The sequence below is a fragment of the Anguilla anguilla genome, chromosome 6, assembly GCF_013347855.1.
Source record: "Anguilla anguilla isolate fAngAng1 chromosome 6, fAngAng1.pri, whole genome shotgun sequence".
Classification (NCBI taxonomy): Eukaryota; Metazoa; Chordata; class Actinopteri; order Anguilliformes; family Anguillidae; genus Anguilla; species Anguilla anguilla.
The window spans coordinates 57,104,235-57,126,419 of record NC_049206.1 but is presented as its reverse complement, the minus strand read 5'-3'; the positions used below and the strand labels follow the sequence as shown (position 1 = coordinate 57,126,419).

The 22,185-nt window shown below is 46.8% G+C and overlaps 1 protein-coding gene and 1 long non-coding RNA gene across 3 annotated transcripts in view; one reads left to right on the top strand and one right to left on the bottom strand.

The window, feature by feature from the left end:
- Window positions 1-22,185, top strand: part of LOC118229892 — a 77,905-nt gene that overhangs the window by 33,935 nt on the left and 21,785 nt on the right. The gene's annotated exons all lie outside the window — the stretch shown is intronic.
- Window positions 1,052-17,954, bottom strand: epm2a (EPM2A glucan phosphatase, laforin). Its single transcript, XM_035422390.1, has 4 exons — window positions 17,182-17,954; window positions 12,763-12,937; window positions 5,187-5,431; window positions 1,052-2,782 (listed from the first exon to the last, which is right to left on the bottom strand). Exons 1-4 carry the CDS (start codon window positions 17,429-17,431, stop codon window positions 2,499-2,501), a joined length of 954 nt encoding a protein of 317 aa, XP_035278281.1. The 5' UTR covers window positions 17,432-17,954; the 3' UTR covers window positions 1,052-2,498.

The window sequence follows — 22,185 nt, the reverse complement described above, 5'->3', positions numbered from 1 at the left end:
ATTTCAGTTTTTCTTTCGGCTCTATGTCTTAAATCGTCTTTGTGGCTCGTTCGCGAGCGGGGACACACACATCGCGCGGACTTATTGGACGTTAAAGTCTGTTTATGTGTACAGCTGCGGAGCCTGCCCGAGGAGATACGGACTGTGTGTAAATGTTTATGTTAGCGTGATGTTTTACACGCTGCAGTCGAAGTGTAGCCGCAGGACTGACTCCTTCGCTACAGTTAAGCTAGCAGTAATCTTAGCGGTAGCCAGCTAGCAGGTGGTTTAGCTTGATTGAAAATGGGGCATTACACTGATTTGGTTTCTCTGTCGAGGAGAAGGAAAGCATTATTACTACTGCTGCTGCTGCTACTACTAGTAGTACTACTGCTGCTGCTGCTGCTACTACTAGTACTACTACTGCTGCTACTGCTGCTACTACTAGTACTACTACTGCTGCTACTGCAACTGCTTCTAGTACTACTACTGCTGCTACTACTACTAGTACTACTACTGCTGCTACTGCTACTAGTACTATTGCTGCTGCCACTACTGCGACAGCTAATGCATACTACGACTACTAGTACTGCTGCTGCTACTACTATTTCTGCTGCTACTCCTATTCTGCTACAACTGTTTCTACTACTAGTACTGCTGCTGCTGCTACTACTACTGATAATGATATGAATAAATAGTACTAGCCTGGTCAAACGCTGGTGTGCACTCTACAGCAGTCTGCTTGGTAGTTCTGTAGCCTCTTGGCTGTGCTTCCCTCTTGCAGAGCCACGGTCAGGTCGCTGCATTATCTGGGAGGTTTAGCCCCCTTCTTTCTCCCTATCCAATTTAAACACCTTTTCCTTTGAACTCGCCACGCTTCCCCCCCCCCACCCCCCTGTTCCCTTTCTTGTGTGCAGTGCTACCTGTTTCGGTTTCGGCCACACCGCTAATGAAATCTACGGACCGTCTTCAAAGGGTGGGGGGAAAAAACTCTCGCCGAGGACTGCTGGAATTGAAAAGCAACTCCCATCTTTTTACCTGGGGGGGGGGGTGGCGTGGTAGGGGGGGGGGGGGGGGGGGGGAAGCACACTTTGGAGTGGGTCAGGCTTGGCGTTTTTGTTATTCATGAGACGCACCTGAATACGTTACAGCGTGCGAGAGAGAGAGAGAAGTAAACAAGCGTGAGAAAACAGTGGAGCCTGCCGCGCGTCGCTTTTATCCGACGGATTGAGCTTGAAGCGCGGGAGCCTGCGGGTTCCTCAGCTCTCTGTGCACACATTAAGGTTCAAATATCTTACAGCACAGCTGGTGCGGGACGGTAGGGGGGTGGGGAGGGGGAGGTGGGGCGGGGGAGGGGAAGTCACCTTATTTGAGCTTTGCTAGAAAGCAGGTACACACCGTGGAGTATTTTTGTTGCCGTGAGCCGGAAATAATATTTTTCTATTCAGAAAATTCCTGTGGAAAAATTCTCAGGAGAAAAGCATTTTTTTTTGTTGCTAACCTCTCTCTGTTGCTAACCTCTCTGTTGCTAACCTCTCTTTCTTTCTGACCTCTGTTGCTAACCTCTCGTTGTTTCTGACCTCTCTGTTGCTAAGGCCTCTCAACATGCTGACCTGCATCTTTTTAAATTCTAACTGACTCGTGACCTCCTGAATGACCCCTTCGGCTGTCGCTGATTGCATCACTTCCTGTAACCCCCCCAGAGCTATAACTCTGCAGCTGTCAGACATCTCTTTATGGTGAGAATCCACTATTTAGTCACCAGTAATACAGGACGGCGTCCGACTAACAAAAAGAAATGTTTATTTTCCAAAGCCGTCAAACCTGTCATGAGCTGGAGGGTTTTAGAGGGCACTGTTCCATGTTACTTATTCCTGTTAAAATACGATATTTATTATCTTAACTCTTAAGCGTGATCTGAAGAGAACGTGTCGGCTGCCTGTGAGATCCTGCATGCACCGAAGCCGTATGTTACTGGTTAAAAGACGAGCCCTGAATTCAGCCACGCCCCCCCTCGTTTCTCTCCCGGGGATGAGTGACGCGTAGCCGCGTGTCATAAATTGAAGCTGACGGACGACAGAAGGGTCGTTTAACACGGAACGCCGTCTGCGACGCCGCGATAAGCGGCGTGTCGGAACTCGTTCGCCGCGACTCCAGGGCGTCTCCCGCCATGCCAAGCGGGTTTTCAGACTCGCGGGGAGGAGCTGCGACGCCCCGCCAAAATAAATCTGCCCTCTGGCAAACTCTCACGCGCCGAAAACGAAATGAAAACAAACGGTGCCCTTTGGAAGGCAAAAAAAGGCGTCATGCAGAATCAAAACAGCGCACTTTACGGGGACTTTAGAGGCTTTTTCTACGCTGGGGGGGGCAAAAAAACTAAGAAGCCGAGAGCACAGCACAGGACTGGGGGTGAGGACACAGGACTGCTCTTGCACCCCTAAATCCCGAAAAACAAACGTTGACCAGAGCGCCCCAAAGCTCCGCCCCCCCCAAACACCTCCCCTCCAGGACACCCCCGGTCACGTCTCGACGTCGTGGACGGCGGGCCGGAGGCGTCCAAACTTGAGCAGGAAGTCGCCCTCGGCGCGCAGCAGGGCCTCCTCGTCGATGTAGACCGCCGCCCTCCTGGCGGTCAGGTAGTACTGCACCTTGCGCAGGCTCCAGCGCAGCACGTAGAGCAGCAGGCCGCACACGGCGGCCGTGGAGCGGCCCACGCCCGCGTTGCAGTGCACGTACACCGTGTGCCCGTTGTCAAGGAGACCGTGCAGGAGGAAGACCGCCTGGGGGAGCATGCGCGCCCTCCCTGTGGGGTGGGGGGGGTGGGGGTGGGGGTGGGGGGGGGACAGAGAGAGGAGGCAGTGGGTGGCAGTGTAGTATAATGGGTAAGAAGCTGGACTTGTAACCTAAAGGTTCCAAAGACTCTGCCGTTGTACCCTTGAGGGACTTAGCCTGCATTGCTTCAGTACATATCCAGCTGTGTAAATGGATGTAATGTAAAATGCTATGTAGAACGTTGTGTAAGTCACTCTGGATAAGACTGTGACTACTACTCTGGATCTGCTAAATGCCTGTAGTGTAATATATTTTAATGGAGGCGCAGCTTTCAATGCTGAATAAACACAGCTGGTGAGTCTACAGCGGGGGGGAGTCTTAATCCGAAAAAAGGGCTGGCGTGGGTGCAAGTGGTTTGCTTTAGCCCACCACAAATAATGACGATTCCTTACATTATTATATGAGTGCTGTTCTCAAATCTCAATGTGCAATTTACAGTGATGAGGCGGGAAACTCACCTCGGCCACCGTCAATGTGTTTCACCCATCTGGGTGATGAACGACAGCCATTTTGTACCACACACCAGCTGAGGGAGAATTTTTTTTTTTTTGGCCAATTAAACTGGGGAATGACTACTCTTTGCGATAAATGTCACCTGATCCAACTAATGAACTAATCGTGGTTTTCAATCAGGACCTTTATGTAGAATCAGGTGTCTTAGTGCTGGGCTAAAACAAAAACCTGCATCCACATCAGCCCTTTTTGGATAAGACTGGACACCCCTGGTCTACAGAGTCTGTTAACAGCCTTTCAGTGTTAATAAAGAGCTGCGTTGTCTGGTGAGTCTTTGCCTGCGGTACATCAACAATGGAGGCTCTGTGGCAGGTGCTTCCCAACAGAAGGTCTCTCTTACGCCCTGCGTAACTCTGCAACTCTGTTTTAATACTGCATTTGCACACCTTTACTGCTGTGATTCACTATCCAGCTCGGCTCAGCTTGACAGCTCAATCACTCCCCTAGCTGCGTGTCCGCCACTCGTACTGAGGAGAGGCATGTGCGTGTATCTTTACTGACACAACTGATCAATGTTATCCAGAGTTTCATAATTACTGATTCACCTTGTAGTGTGGATGGGAGAGGAAGGCTCTCTCTCTGTCTCTCTCTCTCTCTCTCTGTCTTTCTCTCTGTCTCCCTCTCTCTCTTTCTCTCTCTGTGTCTCTCTCTCTCTCTCTCTCTTTCTCTTTCTTTTCTGCCTGTGGTTAGTTTTTTGATAGTCTTTCTCTTTATGTTCCTTGTCTATTGTTTTTATTTTGAAGTATAGCAATTTCTGTGTTGGAAAATGTCCCAATAAAAGGGGTTTTTAAAAATCAAATCTCTCTCTCTGTGTCTCTCTCTCTCTCCCTCCCTGTCTCTCTCTCTCTCTGTCTCCCTCTCTCCCTCCCCCTCTCTCTCTCTTTCTCTCTCTGTGTCTCTCTCTCCCTCCCTCTCTCTCTCTCTCTCTCTCTCTGTGTCTCTCTCTCATTCTCAAGCAGTAAATCTAACCCTTATTTGGGAGACCGGTGAACATAACGCATGGTGATTCGCTCCGGCTGAAGGTGAACACCGAGCGGTGTGATATGACCGTTGTAAATTCTCAGGGGGGCCTGCCCCTCTGTGGGGGTCTGGAGCGTACATCTTTGCCCCGTGAACCGGCTCCTCTTCTGCAGAATAAATAACGCTGATTGTTTACGGTTCCCGCCACAAACGTTTTCCCTTGGAATCTTAACAGTACTCTCTAAGCAGGTTGGGAAATACGTTGGCCGTTTCGAATCGGAGGTGTGTTTGAGAGCTTCAGAGGGGCTGTTTCCGGGTTTTACTGAGCGAGTGCTCGGCCACTGAGGAGGAGGGAGAAACACCGGCCGCGTTCGCTGCCACACTTAAAGCCAGGATGCATCGCTCGAACGCTGCAAACATCTGAGATTGCATATCCACCGGCAAAAGGGGGGAGTCAAACAAGGCTCACAGCCGCTGGGCTAAATGTGTGTTATGTATGTGTGTGCAACTGTGCATGTGATTGTTTATATTACAGTACATTGCTGGCATTTGGCAAACTCTCTTATCCACCATGACGGACGGTGAGAAGACCAGTGCATAGATTGCGGTTAAAGAGCAACGGTATCCCTGTTGAGAGGCGGGATGTAAATAACCACAAATGTGAAAGTCTAGGCTTGCCTGTAAACTAGCTAAGCCTGTTAGGGAAAATACAAAAGGATTACACCGCTCTCTCAATATGTATATGCATGTCCTTATGCATATGCATATGTATATGTATGTGCACATGTATATGCATATGTATATGAATGTGCTTATGTATATGTATATGTGTATACATAGACACATTTAGCATAGCGTGTTCAGCAGCTGTCTCCAGTGCTGTCGGCTTGTTTCAGGCCTACCTTCGGTGCTCATGTCGGGGGTGGGGATCCACACGTAGGCCAGGCCGCAGTCCCTGTACAGGTCGGCCATGGTTTCGGGGGTCATGTCCCGGGACGTGTCGCGCCGGCACCCGTGCGAGTTGCTCACCACATCCCACTCCGTCTGGAAGTTGAGCACGGCCGTCACACCCAGCTCCTCCTTCAGCTTCACCGTCACGTGCTCCACCCGCCGGGGGCAGCTGCCCAGCCACACCCTGGGGAGGACCCTGGAGCGGGGGGGGGGAGAGAGAGGGAGGGAGGGGGGAGAGAGAGAGACACAGACAGAGACATAGTGAGAGAAGGAGAGAGAGAGAGACAGACAGACAGAGACAGAGTGAGAGAGAGACAGAGAGATTGAGAGAGACAGACAGACAGAGACAGAGTGAGAGAGGGAGAGAGAGAGAGAGACAGAGAGAGAGCGAAAGACAGACAGTGTGAGAGTCCTGAAATGACTCTGTTTTTGGAACAGTGTGAGAGACAGAGACTGACAGAGTGTGAGGGAAAGAGAGAGAGAGTGTGTGAGAGATTGAGCGATGGAGGACAAAGGCGAGAGACAGACACGGAGAAAGGCACAGAGGAGGAGAGACAGAGCGAAAGAGCGAGCGAGAGGTCAGAGGGAGAGAGGGAGAGGGGGGGCTCAGGTGAAGAGCTTTAGCTGTTTGTGGACTGAGTCAACGTAAGGCTGTGAGACACTGTAGAGAAGGTTCTAGTAATGGAATGGTTGGAGGGCCAGCAAAAAAAACCCTGCCTGTAATCAGCACCCCTTTCCTCAGCAGTGAAATTCAGTGTCTGCTGGCAGTTTGACGCCCGTCCTTCTGCCCAATTAGACCCAGACCTGGGTCAAACACGTATTTGTTTTGGATGTGCAAATACGTTTCTGTGCTCTTATTGATCTGGCCTGGTGTAATTGAGCCTGCCAGTATGACCAGAAGGCGGACGGGGTTTGCACTTTTTGTGTAAGTATTTCATTGGTTCCAATACACCAGACAAAGATCGGTAAAGCGTCGAGAAGCATTTGAATCCAAAACGAATACGTGTTTGACCCAGGTCTGGCGCGTGCCCGCGCTGACCACACACACGCTCGGGCCCGCCACGTGCCCTTATCTTGCATCATTCGACGATGACGATGACGAGGAGGACACGCTGCAGGGTGTTCGCGATTCACCTCGGCTGGAGCGCGGCCTGGCGAATTTATGCTCCGCGAACGCGAGCCTTAAAATCCGCTCTGTGGAACAGACCTTGCTGCCATGGCGACTGATTTAAAAGCATCTTATATTAATTAAACTTGGCCAGCCGTTCCAAAGGGCCTTGGCGCTGTACCCGGGATAGCGTGGATAAAAATAAGTAAATCAGCTAAAACCGCTTAACGGATTTCCTAACCACGTTTGCCAGAATTCAGTTGTTTGATTATGAATTATAATGCCCTTTTTGTCTCTGCTTCCTAAATCAGGTTTTTTTTTTTTTTTTTTTTTGGCTTGTCAGACAAAGCAGTTCTATAAAGACAGGAATCCAGTAGTTCCCGTAGCTCAGTTGGAACAGAAACCCTGTTTATGATGGGAATCACAAGGAGGAAACGGTGATTACTGGTAGTAATACACAAGGCAGTGGACAGTAGAATAGTCCCATTGTTGAGTCAATGCTGTGCTCATATTGAAGGTCTCTTACAAACAAACCAAAGCCTGGATTCAGTCAACACAGCTTAATGTGAATCAGTTTAAAGTTTTCTTCCTTCAGTTTCTTAGAAAAAAAAAAAGTTAAAACTAACTTGCAACTAACTGTGTTTGTGAAGAACATTTCGAAAAAGAACATTTCAGAATGCTCCTTTTGAACCCAAGTCAACCGAAGCCTTGTTCGTGCTGTACTGTGGCGGGAAGTCGCGTACGTATCTTACAGCCACAAGAGTGAATGGGGGGGGGGGGGGAAGGGTACAGCCACAGGAGTGAATGGGGAGGGGGGGGGGGGAAGGCTACAGCCACAGGAGTGAATGGGGAGGGGGGGGGGAAGGCTACAGCCACAGGAGTGAATGGGGAGGGGGGGGGGGGGGGGGGGAGGGGGAGGGTACAGCCACAGGAGTGAATGGGGAGGGGGAGGGGGGGGGGGGGGGGAGGGGGGAGGGGGGAGGGGAGGGTACAGCCACAGGAGTGAATGGGGAGGGGGGGGGGGGGAAGGCTACAGCCACAGGAGTGAATGGGGAGGGGGGGGGGGGGGGGGAGGGGGAGGGTACAGCCACAGGAGTGAATGGGGAGGGGGAGGGGGAGGGGGGGGGGGGGGAGGGGGGAGGGGAGGGTACAGCCACAGGAGTGAATGGAAGGGGGGGGGGTGGCGGGGAAGCCAATGAGAGGCCTGCCAGGATGGCGGGAAAGGGACGTGCTCTTCACGCCATGCACCCGGAGCAGCGCGGTCTGGTTGGCCCTTTGGTTGGACATGGAAACATTCTTCCTCTATCGATGGAAGAAGAACGGGGGGGTGGGGTGGGGGGGGGGTGGGCTGGGGGGTAGATTCATCCCGGTGTGCTGGCAGCATCCTCTGGCTCGCCACACAGCTGCCCTGCATAAAACAGATTGAACTTCCTCTCCAGGAATTTGGCGGGGCCTAACAGGAACTATAATTTTGCGAGGATCCATGGGGGCGCCCCCCCCCCCCCTTGTCAGCCGTGAAAAGGGCTGGCAGTCTGACAGCTCCAGACAAGCGATCTCGTTAGGAGGAACTCGGGCGGGGGGGGGGGATAAAAAGAGCAGACTGGCTTTGAAGCCGTTTCAGAGGGGTAAAGGCAATCTATTCGCAAAGCCCGTGAGAGAGACCGTTCCCAAAACCGGGGCCCGAACGCTCTGACGCTCCTGTCCCGGTTGCCCGGGCAACGCATGCCCGGTCTCCGGAAAAAAAAAAGGGGGGGGGGGAGAACCTTGTGAAGGAAGGCGGCGGGAAACAAAAAAAAAAAGTGAAATTGAAACCTCAGTTTTCACAGCAGAACCAATGATCTCCTCCGGTTAGGAGCGGAATTAACCGCTGAGCCAAAACTCCTTTTTTCTGTTCCCCCGATTTCTCCTCTGTTTTTTTCAGTGATGAGGTCGTGAGTTCAGCACCGAGAGACGAGTTCAGAATGGGAAGCAGGACTTATTGGTCACAAACCCCCCCCCGCCCCCCGAGGTCTCTCCTGCTCGCGAATCAATCTGAGATCATTAGCGCTTTTAATCTCTCGCTTTCTGACGGGTTTGGCGAGCTCCTGAGCAGCGAGCGATCCAGGAAGAGCCCCGAGGACGGGACTCGATCCCTCCTCCTCCTCCTCTTTCGGCTGAAGAGCGGGGGCGACAGGGTCACAGCCGTATCGTTACGCCGGGAGGCGCCGCAAATAGCCACCGCCGCCGCCGCCGCTAGTGAAACTTGATGCGACGGTCCGGAAATATCCCCGCTCGGTTTCGGCTGAGTCGGGCCCGTTTGGCTGGGTTAGGAGCTCCGGCGCTGCTCCCTGGATGACGTCACATGATCGCCGGTACATCAGGCTGCTCTGTGGATGACTGAGTGTGTGTTCGTGCACCTTTCCGCCTGATCGTGAGTGCACGTGTGCCCTTGCGCCTGATCGTGAGTGCACGTGTACCCTTGCGCCTGATCGTGAGTGTACGTGTACCCTTGCGCCAGTGTATGCTGCCTTTTCCTGGGGCCCATAACTGAAACGGTGCAGTGGGCAGGACCTGTGCAGGCTGTGGCAGCCTTGCATCAGTGTTCCAATACAACAACAACACCGGCGCATCTGATTGGTGCACGACACCGGCGCATCTGATTGGTGCAGAGTTCGGTGCCCAGGTGGTGCCCTGCTCTGACTCTCTTTCGGCACGCAGCTCGAGCGCGTCCACGCTGGGCCGGCCCAGGGGGGCGGCATCGGGTGCGACAGCCTCAGCCCGAAAGATCAGAGCCTTTCCTGACGGAGCCTTCACTGCCAGCGGAGCTCTCTAACCCGTATGCTGCACACTAACTGCACACAGAGCAACGGCTCGGTGTTTACAGATAAAGACTCTCCTCCTGGTCTCAGCTGTCGTCAGATATCATACTGAACGGAAAGGCCTGCGTCCGCCTGTAATGAACCTCACGCAGAGGCGTCTCTGGAACGCTTGCGGAGATAAGGACGGCGTGTGTGTGTGCGTGCACTCGCTCGCTGAGGGGCGCGTGGCACTTCCTGTCGGGCGAATGCGTGGATACCCGGGGAGAGACAAATGCGCCGCCGTGCCAAGTGTGTCGGTTTGCTCGCGGAAAAGGCAGGAAATCGCGCGGCTGTGTCGCCTTGTTTATCCTCTCGGAACGAGCCCTCAACCCCAGAGGAACTCGAAGAGTGTTAAATGACTCATTAATATTAATACTTAAATGCTTCATCTGAATAAAAATGCGCGTGAATATTCATCGATTCGGTCCCGTCTGCGTCTCGTTGAAAGGGCACAAGTGGCAGTGCCTCGCTTGGGATTTGAACCCGAGACTTGCATTTAAATCTCCGATTTAGCAAGCCTGGCTCTTTAAGCCTTTTAAGGTGTGAGAGCACAATTATGTGATTAGAATGTTCTGAACAACGGAACATTCTAATGCCGATGTCACAATCACTGCTGATAACTGAGAGCAGTGGGGTTCTAGAACACTGACTTAGCCTACCCTTCAAAGGGTTAAAAATGACACTGCCACACCGGTGTCATAACTGCCCCAACACAACTTGTGGCTCCTTGCTTTCTGCCTAAAAAAACAGTAATCACTGCTTATTATTGTGTCTGGTAGCCTGACTGTTTGTGCCAGGGTCATTTGTTGTGTTTTCTAACGCCTCGCAGCATATTAATAATTTAGCATCCGAAACGCTTGCCAGTGCGTTTCCCTCTAATAACTGCGGCCGCAGTGCTGAGGCCTCGTTCAGAACGCCTGCGCCTCCGTCTGTTTTTTTTTTTTTGCACGTTTTTGGGATAATCGGATTGGCTTTGATGAATAGGGCTCCAGAAGAGCCCCGTCACTCAGAGGTTAACTAATGGACTGGACTCATTCTTGGCACACACAGAGAGATCGGACCTCAGGAACACGGTTTCTTAAGCCTGACTTACTGCGTTCATTATCTTTTTTTTTTACCACATCACTCATCACGGCTACGTTTGCTTTACCGTTCGGTTCAGTGACGGGCCGACGAACTCTGCAGAATTCTGCAGAGGGAGAGGAGCAGCGATGAACAGCGATTTTCGCCTTCTAGGGTTGCCCCTGCGGTGACACGTCCTTTTAAATTAACCCCTTAACTACCGCTGGGTTAAGATCAGAGAGGGGGAGGAGCTAAGTATAGAAACGCAGTCCTAAAAAAGAGAAGAGAGATGGCTAAGAAAACAATTCAAAAGTATTTCAACGCCAAAAAAAGCCACAACTGCACATGGAGCTTTTAAAAGAGAGTCTTAACGGCTTCCCACTTTCCAGAAAGCAGGCGGCCTCAGGGACCTCATTAATTTTGATGTACAGACGGCTTTTTACCGCAAAAAGGCAGGCGAACGGTAACTATTGACTGGTGACTTATTCCATTATGTGGAAAAAATCACTCTGTGGAGCTGTTATGAAAATGTGCTCCAGCCTCTCTCTCCCCTTGCTGAGGGAAGATTTTTTTTGCGAGCTAATAGCTGGCTTTTTTCTTCAGTCACAGGAAACAGGTTGTTAAAAAATCAGCCTAAAGGTGCTTCAGCTGGGGAGGCTGAATGCTCGTCTGCACTGACAAAATCCAGTTTTTCTTACCCCAGTTACTGAGGTAGAGGGCCTCTGTTGCGGCCAGATGCTGCTTTGTAGCGTTAGTGGGGATGACTCCAGTATAGGTGTTTCAACCACCCGTTTCAATGTAAGTCAGTGGTACCAATACAATCAAAATACGAAGTAAGTCATTTTCTCCAACAAGAACATGTAGTTGCAATAGGTATTTTTTCTTCGTCTAATGTCTCCCCATGTGCTGATTTGTTATTGTGTCATATTTTAGTATTTTGTGGACGAATCAGAGACAGGTATCACTGTATCTCACACGATGTCGTGGACGACCAGAACCCGGCGCCGGACCTCATGCCCATATAAGGGTTCCCCCTTGTCCCTACTGCGCAGTCTCCGTCTTCAATATGTACAACATGGCGGGACTTCCCCTGGGCTTGTGAAAAACGCTTTGAGACCGCGGAAGTCCGTGTGTGACATCATAATCACTTTGCCCAAACCACACCCCCCCACCCCACAGTCTACCCGCCAGGTGCTCGCTAACACTAACCTGCTCCGGGACACACGGGGGGAACTGGATTACGGTAAAGCACTGAGCGGACGGGGCAGCCAATCGCCGGCTGTGACCTGACCCCCTCCTGTCTCTGCGCTGGCCAAAACTGCACTTAAAAACAACGGCTCACCTGCCCAGCCGCCACTGCCTGTATGCAAACATCGCAATTTAATCAGAGACACTTAAAAAGACAAAGGCTTATTAGCTGAAAAAGGCATATCCGGGGGTAAGAGCTCGGTTGGACATACAGTCCTATCACGTACAATTAAGCAGTTCAGTAAGGTCCATTGACTCAGTACATTTGGCAGAATTAGCATTATGCTTTCCCCAAGATCCATTTTCAAATAAGATATGGATGAGAACAGGCCTGTTAGCCCATCTACGCTAATCTTTTACCTGTTTTTGTCCAAATAACAAGCCCAGGTGGGCTGTTCTCCCTGTGAAATATTAATTCATGTATTACCTGCTATAATGAGTTTTCATTTTTGCCCCAGGAAACTTTGAATTTCAAGTTTCTCTGATTTTCTTTGTGTTTTCATTGGGGCACTCCCACAGTGGGATGATGGGACATGTAGTTTTTTGAGGCCAGGTCGTTCTGGTGATAGAGGCCGAGCACAGCTGGTCCTGCTTGGAGGTCCACCTGTGTGCACCCTGGAGGCCCATCACTGAGGCTACGCGTGCGATCCAAACCCAGCACAGTGAATTGGACAGAGAGAGGGAGTCCAATTTGCTGCTGCTGGTTTGGTATTGCCTCTGTCAGCATGCGCTCTGGCAAAGCCAGGGCATCCCAGCCACGCTGATAAGGCCCATTGAATTTAATCGGGAGTGAGTGAGCGAGCGAACGAGAGGCAAGAACCTAGGAGTGGGAGCCAGATGGGTGGAATAACAGAGAGGAGAGCGCAAGAACAAGCAAAAGAAAAACTAGGAGAGAAGAACGAGTGAGAGAGAGAGAGAGAGAGAGAGAGGGCAAACAGAGCGAGGCTGAGATGGACTGAGAGGAGGAGGAGGCGAGGGTTCAGACAGGAAGGCGTACGAGGATCCGGTGGATCCGCACGGACGGGACCAGGGGCGTCATAGAGGGGGCGGCGGGGAACAGAGGAACTAACTACCCAGGGCCCCAAAGCAGGAGGGGAGGGGGGGAGGGGGTGGGGGACTTAAAAGGCCTGGACTAGAAAGTTTACTTTAGTGTGCAATTTTAAGGAGGCCCACAGAGACTGTACAGTCACAGGGCCCAGAATTTCGTGCCACACCCCTGGGATGGGACGTCTCTCTCGGGACGGGGGGGGGGGGGGGGGGGGGGATGCCTACCTTGAGAAGTGCATGGCCTGGTGGCCGGCCACGCCGAAGTAGAAGTCGGTGGTGTGCTTCATCTCGTCCGTGTGGCCGCCGGCCTCGATCCAGTGGCTCACGGGCTGGCAGTAGACCCCGTCCACCACGTTGCTCTTGTCGTACTCGCAGCTGCGGTCGTGGTGGGGGCCGTTGCCTGGAGACACCGGCGACAAGCGAACATTCCGTTGAGTGTTCCGGAACATTCCGGTACAGCAGTCGGCCCCAGAAAGCGTCTCGGAGTGGAATCGCTTAGGGGCGGGACCGTTCACTTGCGTAAACAAGTATTCGCTGGTAGATTCTCGCGTAGAAAAAAATGTCGTTTGAAAATTGGACGTATTTTTGTGTAATGAAAACTACAAGGTGCAATGAATATACAAAAATAAAAAACATTACATTTTGTGTTTCTCTGTGGCACGTTTTTATGCATATTACTGTAGCACGCTTATGTGCATAAAAAACATATGTGTTTTTACACATTTAACCGTAATAGTTTCTATTTGTTATGTCCCTGCCTTGTAATGAAGTTATGCACATGCTATGGGGTTGTGCCGGGTAATGTTCAGGAGCTGGTGCTGGGGGTCTTTGCCGTTTCAGAGCCAATAAATTTTGTGTAAAAAAAGTCACGTCATGACATTCTGTTATAAAGCAAATGAGATGCGATATTCAGTGTAAAATAAATCCATATGAGCTTGGCATGAAATCAAACTATGAACATGGAGCTTGTGAGTCATCCAGCCATTACTGTTATCTGAAAATGATGAAGAGTTTATATTCAGAATAATTTTCCATTATCGACGCGTAATAAAAGCATACGTTCGTAGTAAAACACGAGGGAAGTGCCCTTGGGGCTGTATAAAGAGAAGGGCCTATTATAAATCTGAGTAGACGCGTGTTCATTGTAGAGTGAAGCGTCGACCTCAGATTCAATCCCTTCAACGCCCAGGTAGAAGGGGAATAGGACGTACTCTACCGTCTGTAAGCTCGATAATTAACGTGGATGGCTGCTCGACTCCCAACCCAAGCCTGCCGGCATGTTAAGATTGGCCGGGCGATGTGAGCCACTGAAGCTGAACTAACCGACGTCGGACCTGGGACTAGTTACTATTTTCAACTCTCAATAACGACTCTCAGCCAGTCGCTGCCTACGCTGTGACGTGGCTAACGGCCGTGACGGCGTGTTTGTTCTTAACCGCAGGCATAGCGGTGTACCTCCAGGGAACAATGAGAATAACGGCGCTTTCTCCATCGTACTCTGCGGCATACGGCTAATGAGCTGCGTGGAACAGCGATAAATATCGACGAACTCCTCTCATAAAATAAATCTCGTTAAACTGTTGGGCAGTTTTTGCAGTTTCATCACATCCTGGTTCACGGTCTTTGTGCTGAATTCGGGGATCGAACCGCAAAACTGTAGCGTCCAAGCACTACATGTGGAGACAATGCTAGGACTTTAAGTACTTGTTCTAACTTCTGTGCCATGTTTCTAAGAACATGACAAAAGACAGTCACACGGTTTAAAGACAAGAAGTCTTGACTGTAAATTCTGTCCTCGTTCAACTGTTCGCAAATCCACTCACGCTCAGCATCAGTGAGTTGCTCGTGACTGATACTGGTAGCAGACCACCAGATCAAATGTCCATGCTGGCACCTATGTACAAAAAGGCAAACCGATTTGTTTGAAAGCAGATAATTTTTCCAAAAGTAATCAACATGCATACAATGTAAATTAGGCGAAGCTTTGCCGCCACAAATAGCGCAACCGTTTCAGCACCAAGGACAGCACACGTGACACTGCTTTTCAGCGGATGGGCACATAGCTTAATGACAGTTTAAACCATTACAGATCAAGCATTTTAAATGCAAGGATGCCTTTCTTGATGAGTAAATGATGTAGAACACCACTCATTACAGACAACATTGTACTTAAATTTGTAATAAAAAGCTACTTTCATTTGTCGTTATTAAAAGATAAGCACTTGTCTTAAATCTGCATGCTGTAGCCAACGTCACGTCTTATGCCATAAAACTTCTGGCAAACTCTTCATACTGTAGTATCGTAGACTAATTCGTAGTTAACAATGAATCTCATAACGAAGAGTGCCGTTATACTGGTCCAGTGCAAAAGACAATTCATTCGTCGTGCCGCAATAAATATATATAGGTAAGTCGTGATGACCATGATGTTAAATGATTGTTGTAATGTAGGCCAGCCGGTCACATTCTGAAACATATTTTCAATCCTCCATATACTTAACTTTGCTGTATAGCACATCAATTTCACGATAGTCGCAGTTAAGCTGGATCACGCTGAATAACCATATTTTTGTCACATCATTTAATTTCGCGTCATTTCAACCCTGAGGGAACTTGCACTGCTAGTTCTGTGAAATTAAAAAATAATGTAGATTTTGCACACTGGGGTATGGCTAATTTATGAGTAATTAAAAGTGAGATAAAACTGCTCTCGTGTTCAGTTTTAAACTGCATCGCCGCATTGGCATAATATTCTCGACCGTTTAAAAAAGAATGAATAAATAATAGATGCAATCAGAATAATTATCTGCAATTTCTGTAACGGCGCTCAATAGAAATCAGCCGCTACAATTCAGTAGACTCGAAACAGCTTTCTGCTCTGCCTCCCGGAACTTCCTTATGATTGTATTATTTTATTTTGAATAGACAATAACAAGAAGACGCATCGCTGTGTTGTGAAGCATACTCGTCAAACTCAGTCAAAAGGATGATTCACAGGCTCGTTCAGAAACATACTTAATGGGCATAATTGTTGAACAGGAAAGTTCGGGTGATATCGGATAAGTTTGGACTCCGGAGTTTCATTGTCCAATACTTGCGTGATATAATGTAGGTCTATTAAATATTCCCTTTTGAAATTGGGCACTGACTGTCTGTTTCCGCTTGGTAGACGTACAGTTCCATAATATGAATCCACAAATGCCGAGCAGTTAGAGATAAGTGGTCGGCTATTGCAAAAGCAGTTATAGAGATGTAGTCATGTAAGCCACGAATTAGCTCAAATAGCAGACAAATCTTTAACCTATCGATGACACCTATCGTGCGTAGCCTTGTCAAAACACGATCGTTCAGTACACAATTACACAATTAAAACAGCTGGTTAATTTGTAGTCGAGCAAAGGCCTAATGCAAATTCCAATAGCCATGCAAGACGGTCATAATGTTAGATCTCTAACATCTAATAGCTATTGCCTGGTGTATCTCATCACTTGTCTTTGTCTTGAGCTTAAATACTATATAGCAATCAATTTCGTCTTAAATCCATAATATATAAAACTGTGGCTATGCCTCTGTCAGCCTACAAACTGTATTTTACAGTACTATTGTACTGTATGAGGGACCCCACACGTATGAGGCCTACTGTTAGGTTATGTCCACATTGAATACCCAAGCCTAAAACGTATAGGCTACTGAATTTGCTTGTAAATTCGGAGACACTGAAATAATCGGTTTATATACACATTTTCTTCCAGAGTGCTGTATGTCTAAGAAACATAAACTCGTGACTGTGACTGTGACGGTCTTCATACGCAATCACTAAGCAACAGGGAGCGTGCGTATTGAATGAGCTGAATAAAACTGCTGGTGAGTGCTTGGTGTAAATAAAATGCATAATACAGTTTGGCAATATATGTGACTATATATGTGTGCGTATGTTATTGAGGATATGCATTGTGAATTGAATCAATGACAAAGACATGCGCTCATTAATTCTGATATGTCAAGATTAGTAATAGTGTGTGTGTCTTCAATGAGAGAACAATACAATTAAACGGTTTTGTGACTTTTAGCCGGCACGTGCAGGTCCCTCGGTACGTCTGTTCAGATTTAAATAAAAGGTTCGAGCGAAAGCAAAAATGCTCACCTTATGAAATGTCTTGTGTAACTATATCTCCATCTAGTGGTAAAACGCCTTACTACTTCAAATGGCCGGTTAAGCTTAAATACCAAGATAAATTTGGGGGGGAGGATCTTCACCTTGAAGGGAAATTTGTCGATGAATACTAAGCTAGCGTGAATGGTCCTTCACGACAAGCACAAAAGATTTATTCCATGAACGATTGTGACCATTTTAAATGTGATCGCACTTATTTCTGTCCATCAAGTGTCAACATTGTCAGGTTCACAACAGACCATCTGATAACCGAAAACAGGCTGGATTGTTGTTTCGTAATAGCACACTGGAGTGGATGCGTAAATATTTGTTTGGCACAGTTGGCTAATTGCAGTAAAACATAACATGGCATGTCCTGATCGGTTGGAAATGGGTTCAAGGCATCACAAGCTGCCACGTGCTAACATTGTACCATGAAAACATTAGGTGGAATGCGGTGGTGTTGAAACAGGGCACACATTGAGCAATACCTTCCCAGGTCATGTTGCCGCCGACGCGTTTTATGTACTTAAACCAGAAGGTTTCTTTATACGGCTCCGACAGTAAAACCTCGCCGATGAAGAAGCAGGGCTCGCACGTGGACAGGACAGCATTCGCCGGTTTCATCTTTACGGCTTTATTCGGATCCCAGTGTCCCATTTCCGGCCGTGACCCCAACACAAACACTTCTACGTCCGTGCATTCTGGAGTCAGTATGACGCCGAACCTAAATAGCCTCATTTTTTTCTTTCAAATGACGGTCGCAGACGAGCAGAGTATTTACTCAAAGTCGTGGACCAAAATAAAATATTGCAATGACAACCCGCCTATGCAGCCTGCTAGATGGCGAACACAACTCGAGAGTAGGCAAAAGAGCCAACATTACCCACACGAACTGCACAACATGTTTTCTTTGTCTTTAGTTATACTAAATGCATAAATGTCCACTTCGGATATTGCTAGTTAGATAGCTAAAGTACCTTACAACACCTTGGTATTACGGTACCGAAGTAACTAAGCTATTAGCAAGAAAGCTTGGGTCCGGGCTAACTAGCTAAAAATAAAAACATGTTACACAACACTACCGTGGCTGCGAGAGGACAATTTATTTTTAGCACATGGATTAGTTGGGCGTTTTGAAAAGCTGGTCTTCTGTTTCCTTTCGAAAGACTTTGATTTGAAGTGTTGATTTTTGTGGCGAATGCATTCGAATATCGTCTGTCATCAGGAAAGAGGCGCATGCCTCAAAAACTGCCTTATGCAGGAAAACAGAAGCCAAACTAGCTGAATGCTGCCATCCACTGGCGTGGAAGAGCAATTGCTATCAAATTCAAGGTTTTTTCAGACTTTGTGCCAGTGCTTTGGACTGTGCAGAACGAAACATAAACTTGTTCTCTCATTGAGGCAGAGGGCAGCTGTGTGGCATAGCAGTTAAGGTCCCTACATGCCTGTAATGTATTTAAGCTTCTCCAAGTGTGTATGGCAAGCTAAAGATAATATTTTAACTAGCGAATCACCTGACAGACAGACCGGCTGGCTACCATAAACAATCGTTCTGTGTTGTGCAATTTTCCGTAGACACAACAGTCACGAATCAGAGATTATCTGCTTAAAATTCCAGCCTTTTTGGTTCTGCATCCAAATATTTCACCCAGGTTATGGGTTGGTGTGGCAAAACCCAAACATATGTAGCAAGAGAGATGAGTACCTTCCAGGTTCCTGTAGATTTACTTTACTGGTATTCTCAATTGCCTTTAAAAATATATATATATAAATAACAGTTAGCCGCATGTATGAAACCTGGCAATGACTTTACTTTCATGATACCTGTCCTATCAGCCAGTGATACGTTATGCATAAGTTACATTTCCCATAGTTCTAAGATAAAATTCAACCAATAAGACCAGAGCCCTGTTTCAAGTAGCAGGATTACTGAGTTAGCTGGACACCTGCGCTTAGTAAAACCCGGAACCCTCCCAGATCTGGAACATGGAGTTAAGCATAAAAGAGCTGTTCTGGGCTTTACTCAGCGCAGTAATCCAGCTGACTCTGTGATCCTGCTTCATGAAATACTCCCCATGGGTGGGTAACTCCAGGCTGTGTGTGCAGGGTTTCGTTTCCACCAATTACCCTGGCTAAACGAGCTGATTGGCTCTACACACCAACACTGGTTCACTGGTAGATTAAATCACAGTAAAAGGTTTCATATAGGGGCACAAGAACAGCCTTCAACTGTCATTTGTGCCCTTATAAAAAATTTAAAAAATGTCACTAAAATGTCAGATGGCATAAATGTTAGGACTATTGATTAATGGCAGAAGTTGGCATGGAAACCAGAAACAGACACAGCCCTGAATTAAGACCAACCGAGTGCAGTGTAGTGGTGCATATCAGCATCTCGCTGATGTGTTTGTGGGCCAGAAGGGAATGAGACGCTGCATGAGGATCAGGCACGTTTGTGATAACAGTATATTACTGGCAAACGTCAGTGAAAAAATGTGAGGTATCATCAGTGACATCAGATAACATTTACAGTAGGATACTATTCCAGCGTGCTGTAACCCACAAGAGCACTGAATACACAAACTACTAGAGCAGTTTTAGAATGGCAAATGGTAAATGGACTGCATTTATATAGCGCTTTTATCCAAAGCGCTTTACAATTGATGCCTCTCATTCACCAGAGCAGTTAGGGGTTAGGTGTCTTGCTCAGGGACACTTCGACACGCCCAGGGCAGGGATCGAACTGGCAAACCTCCGACTGCCAGACAACCGCTCTTACCTCCTGAGCTACGTCGCCATAAATGTAGAAATAGAAAACACACTGGACACACAACTCGTGAAGGAAAATACCGTTTTTATTAACAATCAAAGCCGTGACACATCTGTACAACCAGGCTGTAATTCAAAAACAAAGGGGGGTCACTGAAAACACATTACACCGATTGATGGACAGTTGAAAGATGACGACTTGGGAAACACTTTCTCTCTCTCTCTCTCGAGTCACCAGCAGGTTTTTAAAAGACTGACTGTAGAAACATGACAGCGTTCTTACCGTCTGCCCCAGATCCAATTATATAGCTTTAAGGCTGTTTTTTTTTTTTTTTTGTACTGAACATAACGTCATACTGTGATGGCAATGCAAACGGAAGACTATTTTTGACCAAAAAGTGCTACAGATCTTTAAAAAAAAAAAATGAAATCAAAAAAAGCAGGTAATTTCTTTCCTTTTACAGACCATGATTTTGTGACAAATTATTTGAAAGGCCATTATCATGTACATGAAAATTAAACTGCTTCCAAGATCGCAGGTGGTCGTTTTGTAATTCAACACTACCACTGTCTTAATGTAAATTCTTACCGTGAAGGTGGTTTTTTTAATTTTTTACATTCACTTTTTTAAGATTTAAAATATTTTAAACTACAACTACAGGGAACATGACGTTTTAAGAGCCGCAATTCTCAAAAGTCACGCTTAATTAAATCCAAAAAAAAACAACAACAAAAAAACATGTACTTCATGAATCTTGGCTACCTAAAAATGACAGCTAATAAGAGTTAATAGATTATACTACGTTGTTTCCAAACAGAAAATTTGTTTAGCAGCCAGTGACCACAATGATAAATGTCAGCAATCTCATATCTAGTGTGTCTGCAACCAAACGTGACCTTTAATAACAGGACAACCTAATTGATTGTTTATTGCAAACGTGGTGCCAGTGACATCCACGGGCATTCTTTACTGCGACTGTATAAATACACTTAAATGTCACGGTCTTTTGAGGCTGTACGTTCTGTAGTTTATCCGGCACATTCATTTTAATTGTGGCCTACAGCCTACGTTAAGTAAAAAAAAAAAAAAAAAAACCAATCAAAAAATTGTCCCAGAATTACAATCTTGTTTTAAAAAATATATTAAGACGGATTCATTTCTCGTCTGGTAAACTTTGAAACTCTTACTAGTCATTAAATAGTATCTACTATCACTTTAACACAAAAAAAAAACAACCACACACACATACACCTACATAATACTGTATGGTATTTAATGTTAGTTACCATCACTGCTGCAAGTGAACACATTTTAATGCACCAGAGCAAAGTATTCTTCATCAATGCAAAGACCATCCTGTTTTGTACATCCCTGATATACAAATACAAAAACTGGATCTGGACAGCCATTACAGTATAAGCTGGGATGAATGATAGACTTTAAAAAGGGCAGACGTGAAACCAGAGACTGAATTTTGGACACACAAAAATGAAAAAGCACGATGCTATTTAATGCTGAACGGGGTCCAGACCACTGATTTTTCCCCAAACGCATTCTACTTCTAAATGGTTTACTCAAAAGAATGTTGAGCATGGAAACAGACCTGGGTCAAATACGTATTTGTTTTGGATTCAAATACATTTCTACACTTTACTGATCTTGTCTGGTGTATTGGAACCAATTAAATACTCTCAAAAAGTGCAAACCCTGCCTTCTGGTCATATTGGCAGGCCCAGTTACACCAGGCAAGATTAACAGAGCACAGAAAAGTATTTGAATCCAAAAAAAAAAAAAAGAATTTGAGCCAGGTCTGCATGGAACAAATCTGGAAGATGGCAGATTTCCTTTAGTAAAACCGCAACAAAATGACACACATTAAGGTATGGTCACTACATCTAGTGAAAGCTTTGGGAATTACCCGTTCATTTAAGCACCAGCTTTTCCCACTGTCAGGGCGGACATTTTAGACCTATTCTCCGCTTCCGATTTCTGTCCATATCCAATGTACAGGTAGTTATTAGCAGCACTTATGAGTCAAAAAGACAACCCACATGCAATCAATCTTATTGTTGGACTTTGCTGACAAAGGTAATCCTCTATGTATATAGTAAACTGTCCATTTATATACTGTATATGAAAAATTACAAGGCACAGCAAGGGTTAATGACTGGCAGAGCAAATATATATTTTCCCACTCAAGGGATCCTAAAAATTGTGAGGTTTTGTCTTATCGTAAAAAACAAACAAACAAAAAAAAAAAAACATTGTACTCAAAATTGTACTCAAAATTGTATTATAACCAAAATAATTTGTCTTCTCCCAAGAGAATTTCCATTCATTTTAGTACAACCACTTACAAAGAGTCAGAAAAGATTTCAATTTAGCAAACTTACTACAGTCTACAATTTTCATCTACAGTTTCTGTTGCATTTCCTCAATGACGTCAGTAGGAAGAGTATCTGCAGAGCTCTCTGACAGTACAAACAGATGGAGAAAAGAAAGTGGTAACCTTTTGTATGTCCCGACGCAACTTGGCTTTTCTTAGTGTCCAGATTTGTGCGCAAAACAAATTAAAAATCAACTTAAAAACAAGAAAACACCTGGAGGATAAAGTGCTAAGTGATCTTTATGCTACAGTATTGTTTGTTTATTGCTTAAAAGTGAAACCAGAAGCACTGCCTATATATATCTCTGAGATTCAGCCTGCAATACCAAATTATAA

Bases quoted from the DNA above. Each gene is read 5' to 3' on its own strand.
- epm2a (XM_035422390.1), bottom strand. From the start codon at position 17,431: ATGAGGCTATTTAGGTTCGGCGTCATACTGACTCCAGAATGCACGGAC. The intron at 12,938-17,181 runs GTATTGCTCAAT...CGGTGTCTCCAG, and splicing joins CGGCAACATGACCTGGGAAG to GCAACGGCCCCCACCACGAC. The intron at 2,783-5,186 runs GTAGGCCTGAAA...CCCACCCCACAG, and splicing joins CCCCGACATGAGCACCGAAG to GGAGGGCGCGCATGCTCCCC.